This window comes from Suillus subalutaceus (assembly GCF_016647625.1).
Source record: "Suillus subalutaceus strain FC151 chromosome Unknown DFJ58scaffold_433, whole genome shotgun sequence".
In the NCBI taxonomy this organism is placed as follows: Eukaryota; Fungi; Basidiomycota; class Agaricomycetes; order Boletales; family Suillaceae; genus Suillus; species Suillus subalutaceus.
The window spans coordinates 1-10,507 of NW_024540682.1; the positions used below are offsets into that span (position 1 = coordinate 1).

At 50.1% G+C, this 10,507-nt stretch overlaps 1 protein-coding gene across 1 annotated transcript; it reads left to right on the plus strand.

Annotated features, from left to right (window-relative positions):
• Window positions 1-2,054: 2,054 nt before the first annotated feature.
• On the plus strand, window positions 2,055-2,690 carry DFJ58DRAFT_750966 (uncharacterized protein). The gene is made up of 3 exons (XM_041387767.1): window positions 2,055-2,289; window positions 2,342-2,508; window positions 2,560-2,690. Exons 1-2 carry the CDS (start codon window positions 2,127-2,129, stop codon window positions 2,398-2,400), a joined length of 222 nt encoding a protein of 73 aa, XP_041234978.1. The 5' UTR covers window positions 2,055-2,126; the 3' UTR covers window positions 2,401-2,508; window positions 2,560-2,690.
• Window positions 2,691-10,507: the final 7,817 nt, after the last annotated feature.

Consider the following 10,507-nt stretch of genomic DNA (forward strand, 5'->3'; position numbering starts at 1 on the left):
TGTTCCAATTTGTCTTTTGGAGCCTAACAGCAGACATTGTCAGCGAGAGAGAGCGGGCAATATGTTGACACTCACAACATTGGTATCAATGGAAAGTAGGTCCTCAAAACCAGCTTCGTTGAGGATAGCGTGAACGTCCCATGTGTACGCGTTTTTGTTTTCGCAAGCAGTGACTAGCACCTTTCCGTCAGCGGAAAGGGTTGCGGAGTGTAAAACCTCTTCGTGCTGGAGGGATGGTCCGACTGGGAGGTTGGTGTCGAGATTCCATAGATGCGCTGTTGAATCGATTGATGCACTTGCAAGGAGGCGGTTGTTTCGAGACAAGGTGATGGCGTAGACAAGGTTGGTATGACCTTCGAGGATGGCAATCTGCTGCCAAGTGGCAGTGCTGAATATCCTAATCAGGCCGTATGACCCGGAGAAAAGCTTGTTTCCGTCCGACGACCATGCCAAGCTGCGAACTTCATTATCGTGTTTGAGTGCGTTGAGAAGCTTGCCCGTCTTCGCATCCCAGATTTTTGCCGCATGCTCTTTGTTTCCACCTGTCACAATTTTTGTTGAGTCAGGCGAGTACATCACCGCACACACCAAACCATGTCCGGTTTTTGATTTCAGGACAGTTTTTGCCGCTGTCGACATCCCAAACTCTTGCCGTCCCATCCCAGGATCCACTCACTACTCGCTCACCATCTGCACTCACAGCACAATGTGCACACAACACCGGTGTGTCTTGTCCATTTGGCAATGACCTTCCTCGTCTCGACGTCCCACAACCTCACTTTCCAGTCATTGCTTCCGCTTGCAATCATCTTCCCGTTTGGAGACATGCCATGGATCGCAATCCTACGTTATTCTCATGTCGCCAGTCCTCGCCTATCTGTGTGCCGCTCTCTAGGTCCCATAGTCGGAGTGAGCCGTCCGACGAACATGTCCTAATGTGTCGGCTGCCAGGTAAGTGCACACCACCGTTTACCCAGTCGGTATGACCTTGCATCGTGTGGCGTGGGCGTGATTACTGGCGTCTTACTGGTGGAGGAAGACATGCTCCGCGCTCGGCAATCTCAAACTATGCCAAGTCGTGGCCTGTGTATACGAGAAGTCTACCGGGATCTTTGAAATCAGACCAATTATATGGCAACGAAAATGGCTTCTGGTGAGTCGAGGGGCCTATATTTTATTTTATTTTCATTTGATAGTTGTAAGAACCGCACACGCCATTACGCACGAGACAAGTCTGTACAGATTCACTATCCAATCCTCTCCCACAAGACAGCTTTTGGACGACGACGTATTCAGGTGCTGTTAGATTCGATGATGTGCAACAGATCCTTTTGGGTATCCGAGGTCGCTGGTAAGCAAGTCGTCAGCTTCAACCGACAGAGGAGCCTAGAGTATCACTCACAGGAAACACCTTTCAGACAAGCCTGGTGCGTAATCACTGGATATCAAACGAGTGTCTGGTTGGGAGTTGAGGAAGTTGGGCAATTCGTTTCGTTCATGGCGTTTTTAAGGCTGTGTCTCATGTGTCCATCCTCATGTTTGCTTTACAGCTTCATTGCTTGTGTAGACGAAGCGCTCATATCTGCGACCAGCGCTATGTGCTGTGCATCTTCCCATACGTAATAAAGGACTATGTTGATGACCTACAACGATCATTCGACAGTGTCCCGCGCTCCCCTCTCCACTCCGCACATTTCTTCCAGCCCATATTCGAACTCGATGCGGTCAAGATGTATATAGGCTGCGCAGGATGCTAACAGTATTAGTACCCAGGATGGAGTTGTCGTCACCCAAAGATGTCATGGTGAATATCGATACTCCACGAATACATTTCTTCACCGCCTCAGGATATGAACTTGCCTCTGTTCAGATTTACGAGCGAAATTGAAGGAATCCGAAATGAAAGCTGCCGTCTGCATGATCTCTCGGTTGAGTTTTTCGACCAGTCTGATGTGACTTCCGCTTTTAAGAGCGTATCGGCTTTGTTCGGCAATCCCTGTGCACCCTGCTACTAGCTTCTGTATGGAGTCGTTAAGGATGGTTTGATCGTTGAACTTGGTCTGTAGGGCTGCAGCTTCATTCCTCATGGCCATCTTCTTAGTATCGCACCAGCAATTGCTGTTGGTATGAGCCGAGATCTGGCTGCAGTTTTTGAACCCCATCTTCAAGCTTGGAGCGTCCTTGCTGGATCTTTTATTTCTAGCTTTGCTCCTGTGGTCACCTGGCCTGGATTTCATTGGCCTCCCTTGCTGGCTTGTTTCAGTGTGTTCATAAGCCGCATAGTTTCTGGTATGCTCTTCTCTTGAACCGAACCTCGCTGCTCCAGCTCAAGTTTCTTCAGCTTGTCATCTAGTGACATGTGCTTCCTCTTCTCGTCCTCCTATTTCCTCTTCCACTTAAGTGATTGTTCTTCCGCCCAATTTCAAGAAAGAAACATGGAGATAAGTTGGCATTGAGAGCTATGGCTACATTGGAGCCTTCAGATGGTAATAACACATAGGTTAACATGTTCGTGGTCATTTTGGTTGCAAAGTGACGAATGTTCACCCTATATTGAAGGATTATGCTATGTGGTAGAAGCATGTTCATTTCTGCCTCATGTCCTGTACGACGTCCATTATGGCCACTCGGAGGCACTTCGTGGTGGCATTCCACATCGCAGGTCACACTGCGGACCGCGCAATAGGCAGGTATGTAGTCATTTTATTTGTCTTCGCATTAAGGTCCCTCGTTTATCCTGTGGTCAGTCATATTCTGTCACAGCGGCAGTAGAGACACGAGTCCTCATACAAAATGATGTCGATGATTCAGATACGCCACATCATTACTGTCTGGTTCCTTTGTGTCCCCGTGTGCTTTCGTGGTTTGTTGAGCTATTAATGGAGGCGAGGACAAGTCCAAACTTTAGTTTGAGCTCTTAAGGATCACCATGTGTGGTGAAATACAATATGTCAATTTCAATCGCAATTAATAATGACAGCGGCGGATTTTGCTTCGGATAGACGGGGTCGCTCGCATAAGAACGAGTGCTTCCGTTGAGATGGGATATTGTCGATGTGCGGTGCAATGCAGGCATGTAAATCATGATAGTATGTACGTACTGCGCTGGCGGTCTGCTTCGATGAATTTAAACTTGAGTGGCTCGATGACCCCGTGAATGTGCGTTGAGATGTAACTTGATGCTAAACGACTGATAGCAGCGTTTTGCTGATATTGTGTCTACTGCCAGGATGATGATTTGGTTACGGCTGTCGCTGAGTGTTGGTGTTGAATACGAGCATTTTTGGGGGTCGAGAGCTGCGGTAGTGCTGTGGGGATGGATGGGGAACTGTATATCAATGTAAGCTAGACTTCTGGAGACTTGGTTGAAGATAGGTTGACACTCACGTGACGGTCAACTGTCATTGAACGCGTGGGCGTGAGTGTTTTATTATTGATCTGGGTTTTCATATACATAGTCCGCTGGACTCACTATGAATTCACCTTCTTCGCGAGCTCGAGTACGTCTAGGGTGTATCATGGGTCGACCCGGGTCATACCCGCACCCAACCCGCGGGTACCAAAAATTTTAGAGGCCTACCCGTACCCACGCGGGTAAGAGCATCGCGGGTACGGGTCCCGCCATGTGCCGTGTATGTACTACCTAGGCTTGAATTTCTGTTTCACAAAGTATTTGAAACATCATCCCCATAGCATGCACAATATTGATGGCGGTGACTTTTCTTTCTGCGTCATTTTCAGTGGTTTGCAAATTGGCAATATTATTTGCACTATGAGTTTTATGCCTTAGCCTTGTGCTATACGTCTGATAAAAGCCAAGTATGACCTATCGGATGAGGGTAGCAAGGTTCGCAAACCTTGGTATGCCACTTTCGCTGTCGATTGACCATGCCCAGTGCCCACCTCTGCAGTACAGGCTCTTTTAGTCTCAGCGCTTAGTGAAATCATACAAGCGTCTGCTATGGCATCGTGCCGAACAGCCCTTTGAGTAACAGCATGGGAAATACACGTGCAGAATGACCTGAACGTTAACCCTCAACCTCTTCTCTCCCTCTCACCTGAACTTGAATCATAGTCCCCATATCCCCACTCCCCATCTTCTCCTTCAGCCCCTCTTACCTGAATTTTACCCCACAGTTCCCATATCTCTACCCCCTGTCCTCTCCTACCACTTATTCTGTACATCACTCAATCTCCAATGCTCCGTGTCGTTCGGCGTTTGTTTTCATCCTGCCATTACGCCTAGAAGCTGGGAAGGCCAATCTATCAGACTTGAAGGTAGGTCACTCCGTATCATCTTAGTGTTTGGTGTGGTTATCTCGTTCACTTACAGTCGTCAGCGGTAAAAATGTCAAAGTCCCTTCCAAGCGCATTCCCGCAGGCATTTACATGTCCCTCAATGTTGATCCCAGGAGACCATGGAAATCAACCACCGGAGTCCTGTCATCAGACGAATCTGTGGCGTGGGGCGAGACCGTGACCCTGTAAAGTCCCATGGAGACTTTCAAACGCGATTTGAGGACTGATCTTCTATTTGTAGAACGCTCGACGCATCACCCAAATTAACACTGGTCCTGTGGGCATCCTTCGAGCTCGATCGAATGCTAGGCAATGGGGAAGTCATTGGAAAACTAGAAATATCATGGGATGAGCTACTTGATCGTGGAAGTGAAACCCTTCGGTGAGTAACCTACTTCCATTCATGCACATATACTAACATCTGGCAGTTCTGTCCTTCCCACGCGTTCGTGGTTGTCCGCCCTTCCCTCACACTAAAGGCCACTGTTTTGCATGCTCGCGACAGTCAGGATGGTTGTATCGTTTGATGTGAGTCGTGCCGGCCTTTGCCTTTGTTGTTGTTGGGCTTTTTGCTGACCAAACGTTAATTGCAGTTCATTGTCGACTGCGAGATTGCTCGAGACACAGATGCAGGCCACGCAAAACTCACCGAATATGTGACACGCACATTGAAGTGGATCTCTTACCTGAACGACGCTGTAGAGCATTTTTCAGTTGGTTCTGGACCAGTGTCCAGTCAGCCATCCTGACTATGCAGCAGCTCTCACCAACCTCGCATGGGCCCGTCTTCGAGGCTATATTCAAAACGATCTTCAAGACATCAACTCTATCACTTCTCTCTTCCGCGAAGCCCTTGCGTTGCGTCCGCAAGGGCCACCTCGATCATCCATTATCTATCTATCACCTCACTGAAGCGCTGACCTGGCGCTACCGCATGGAGCACACTGCTGTCTATATCCACGAGTCCACACAACTGTCCTGCGAGCTATTGAACCTCTGTCCAGAGGGCACCTACCTTCGTAGCATCGCGACAGGGGCAGATGGCGTCGATTATGTGATCCGCGAATGCAACAATCTTCCAACTGACGCATCGGATGAAGGCATCTACCTTCGACGAGTCGTGCTCGAACTCTGTCCTCTGGAAACGAACACCGTCCCACAGCCCTTCACGAGCTTGCACAGGCAGTAGAACGACGCTTCCAACAACGCGGTAGTATTGATGATCTAGACGAGTGCATACAATGTCGTCGTGAAGCCGTTTCACTGTTCCCAGAGGAACATTCTGAACGCGAGACCTACCTGAATAACTTGGCCTTGTCACTCAAATTCCGCTTCGATTACCAAGGCAACTCTCATGACCTCAATGAGGCCATCTCTTTGCACGAAGAAGCTCTGCGCCCACGCCCTGTTGGGTACAAAATTCGTGATTTCTCGTTGGACAACTTAGGAGCTGCCCTCCTCGCCCGTTTCTACCAATGCAGTGATGTTAACGACATCGTCAGATCCATGAGCCTCCGGCGTGAGGCGCTGACGTTGCGCCCACCTGGGACTCCATATCGTGACTCCACGCTTAACAACCTTGCTAACGTGCTGCGAGCCAGATATGTCGAATTGGATACTAGCGAGGATCTCAACGAGTCCATCGACCTCTTCCGGGATTCACTTCACTTAAGGCAGTATGGCCATCCACTACGCCATACAACTCTTTCCAATTTGAGCTCGGTGCTTTGTTCTCGTTTCATGAAAACTCAGAAGAATGAAGACATCGAGGAGGCCATTCGCCTGTGCCAAGAGTCGTTGGAGGCTTTGCCTTCACTGCACCCAGACAGATTTTTCAGCTACGTGTGGTTGCGGGTAGCCTATTTGTCTCGTTACAGAGTGCAATACAACCTCGCCGATTTGTCGCTCGCCATAGATAACTTCAGACTGGCGTCAAGACACCCTACTCAGGGCTTTCCATACCGCATTTTAACAGCCCAGGAATGGGTCACCGCATCAGAGAGACACAGTCATACATCTGCATTGGAAGCCTACAAAACCTTTTTCGAGCTTCTTGGCAGACATTTGGCAACACGGTCTTCGATTGTTGCACGGCGCGAAACTACTTCTGCTTTTCGTCATACCAGAACATTGCCTGTGGATGCGGCAGCATGTGCCATGCGCCTTGACAATCTACGAGACGCAATTGAACTTGTTGAGCAGGGCCGTGGCCAGCAATGGTCCCTGGCCTCTCGCTTGAGAAGTCCACTCGAAGACCTCGAGTCGATCAATGCCAACTTTGCTCACAAGTTCTCGGAGCTCAACAAACGTCTTTCTGACGCTCAAGTTTCCACAGTCAGCACAGACCGAGCTGCTGCTGATCGGGCAGCAATGCAGTACAGGAGACTTACAGAGCAGTGGGGAGCTGCGGTAGATGAAATCCGTACTCTTAAAGGTTTCTCGCGGTTCCTACTCCCTCCTTCATATGAAGACTTGCGAGCGGCAGCACGTCATGGCCCAGTCATCGTCCTTATTGCGAGTCAATACTCATGCAGCGCCATCATTGTTCCGACGGCAGGAGACCCCCACCACGTTAGCTTCCCGCGCATCACTCTCACACATCTGGAGAAGCTCAAGAATGACTTTGTCAGGGAGATACGAGTTGCATCTTTTATGCGCCCAGAGGAGACGAGGAAGGAATTGCAAGTCCTCTTGCAGACGGTATGGGACGATATCATGCTGTCCATCGTCATCGTTCTCCAGCGCGATCTCAAAGTAAAGAGCGGCTTTCGAATCTGGCTGTGTCCAACTGCAACCTTCACTTCCATTCCTCTCCACGCAGCTCACCCCTTTCAAAAGAAGGCAGACGGACGTGGGCGGGAACTATGCCTGGAGGATGTGTACATTTGTTCTTACACGCCGACGCTTTCGGCTCTAATCAGATCTAGGCAGATGATGAAGACAAGTGTCGCTCCGTCCTTCGCTGCAATCGGACAAAGTGAACCGGGCGCAGGGCAAGGCAAGGCGCTCTTTACTATCGACAGCGAGCTTGAGCTCGTCCGCAAACTCGTCCCCACGGCAGCCAACCCCACCATACTCTCCGGCGATGACGCCACGCGAGCAGGCGCACTCGATGCTTTGCAACGCAACACCTGGGTGCACCTCGCTTGTCATGGGAAGCAGGACCGCGAGCAGCCTTACTATTCACGTTTCGCCATGAGAGACCAACCTCTGACGTTGCTCGATATCATGGAGAAAGACATTCCTCACGCTGAGTTCTCATTCTTGTCGGCGTGTCATACCGCTGTTGGCGATGAGAAGACACCCGACGAAGTCATTCACCTTGCAGCCGGACTCCAATTTTCCGGGTTCAAGAGTGTCATTGGCACGCTGTGGGTGGTCGATGACGCTGTCGCAAAACACGTTGTCGAAGCTTTCTACGCGAACATGTTCAAGGATGGTGTGATGGACTGTACGAAGGCGGCTTGGGCACTCAACCGGGCTACCAACGCCGTGAGGACGAAAGTGCCGCTCGAGCAGAGGATAGTTTTCATTCATATTGGTGTGTAGTTCTGCTATGTTGTATTGCTGTCATCTGCTATAGTTTTACGAGTCATTGATCATGGATCCTCTACCTCACTGTATATCAAGCTGTTGTAGATATTACCCTGATACTCTGGCGGTGTGGTCATCTTGCTCTCGCATATACCTCTCTCAACTGTAACTGCACTGGCAAAGCGGCCAAGCCTGGATCGATTTAGTGATCAATTAATCAATCTCCTCATGCCTGATTTTTGCTGTGCCGACTGAAGCGTTCGAATTTCGAAGCATGCAAATGTCAAGCGTGTCATTCCAGGGTCCGTACACTTCTCCTACAATGTACAACCGACGACGTAGTGCCTTCAGTATGGGAAGATGTATATACCGGCGCTGCCGATATCAGATCTGGGCGCTTACTAGCTGTGATACAAACACGTTAATATCGCATGGCACGCACCTTAAAAGACGATTCGAACGGGTGGCATCTTTCACTATTCCTACCGTCTCAGCCCAGCCAACAGTTAACACCCTGCATTTGTGATTGCAGTACATCGGTGAGCTTGTCTATACAGCGTTTCTCGTGAGCGATATGCTAGGCCATTCTGCAAAACGAATCTGACCGCTTGCTTACCAGCGACTTTGGATTCCCCCAAAGCACGTGCTCAGCAGCACCTACATACGACCCGAAGCCGTCCTGTTGGTTAGGACTAAATTGCTGTAAGTAAGCTGTCTCACGAACTATGCGTCGTGCGCTCCTGACAAGCATTGATGTGAAATAAGAACGGTCCATCGAACTCACCAGCAATCTTTGCCTTCGCCGGACAACCCGGAGCTTCTAATTCCAGTACCTTGGGCTGCTTCTCCCGCATACCGCAGTCCAGAATCTGTCGCAGTCGAGACTCTGAGTGCCGATTATGTCTTCCTCGACCAGCGAGACACCGGTAGTCGTACCCCGTCAGAAGTTGCAAGGCCATACCGACTGGATAAGAGGTGCTGTGCACCTGCCTGGGGGACGACGTATCATTACAGGTTCGTGGGACGGCTCACTCCGACTATGGGACCTGGAGAGTGGGGCACAGATTGGGGAGGACTGGCGAGATGAAGGGGAGAAGAAGGCGGTGTGCACAATATCATTGTCTCCGACCGGTGACACTGTTGCAAGTGGAAGCACAGACGGGACAGTGAGGTTGTGGGACGTCGAGACGGGGAAGGTCATCGCTAAATTAACAGGGCACACTACGGCTGTACTGTCAGTGTGCTGGAGCGCCGATCGTGAGCGGGTCGTGAGCGGGTCATGGGATGGGACAGCAAGAGTATGGAATATCAATAGCGAAGAAACCATCATCGGTCCAATCAAGACCGGACACGAGTCTGTGCATGTGGTGATGTACTCGCCCGATGAAACAAAAATGGCCACAGGAGGACACAACCAGCATGCAGTGAAAATCTGGGATGCCAAGACGGGCAACCTGCTTGACACACTCGAACACGATCAAACAGTTTTCAGTTTAGCATGGGCGTCGAACGGAAAGAGACTTATCTCTGGCTCCCGTGGCCCGATCAGGATATTCGACACAACCACTTGGCAGCAGACCGCCATTCTTGAAGGTCACACAAAAGTCGTCCGTGCCATCTCCTTATCTCGGAACGACCGCCTCCTTGCAAGCGTGTCAGATGATAAAACATCACGTCTGTGGAATCTCGACACAAACCTCCCAGTTGGACCACCCCTTCATCACAAACACCGTACTACTGTGGAATGTGCAACCTTTTCAGCTGATGGAGAGTTGCTAGTCACTGGTGGCGAGAACAATAATGTGTACGTCTGGGACGTTCTCGCCGTCCTCAAAGAAGCTGGTCTCAAAGACCTATTACTGCCCATTCCTGATGTGCGTTTAAATCCCGTGACTCTTTGGTAACACAATGCTAATCTCCTCGCAGGCCGTGGAGTTGATGGACGTACGTGGCGTATTTCTCGGCCTGTTCTATTGCTGTAAGCATCGGCTTTCTAGACCGATGCCACACGTGACGAAGAGGATTATCAATCTGGCTTTTTTGATAGTACTAATGTGCGATATAACCATGTGCGTCACTAGTAGCGTTTCTAGATCAGTTCTTTTTCTGACCTCTTGATCTCAGTCCTCCGCAACAAATGGTAACCGTTCCTCTGCCCATCCCCGCCACAATCGCCGCCACCGGCGCCCTTTCGCACCATCTTTTGGGAATGCAAGTGTGCTCATTGCCCGTCTTTCAACGCTATTTCGCCGCACTCCCTCTAATATTCATGAAGCAACCGAACTCCAGCAGCGTCCAAGGCGATCTGTTTTCTCTCGTGTCGTCGAAGTTGCTGCAACGCGGGACAAACAGGTATGTATCTATTCGGGTTTATTTCCAATAACTGGAGTTCGATGATTTCTATACAGACACTAGTAGTCGCTGCTCCGCGGACGGTAACACAAACACAGCAGCCACACGGCCAATCACAAGGCCAGGCTCAGTCATTACCATCGCAATCCCAGCATGGTGCCGCACCGACGTCCACGACACCTCCTGCTCCTGATACCAATACTGCCACACCAGGTACAACAAGCGTACGGATAAACCTACTTCCGTTGTTGGCTCGTCTCGTGCTCTTTCTTTGCTGTACATCCCTCCCACACGCCAATGGTCATTAGTTTTACTACAGGTG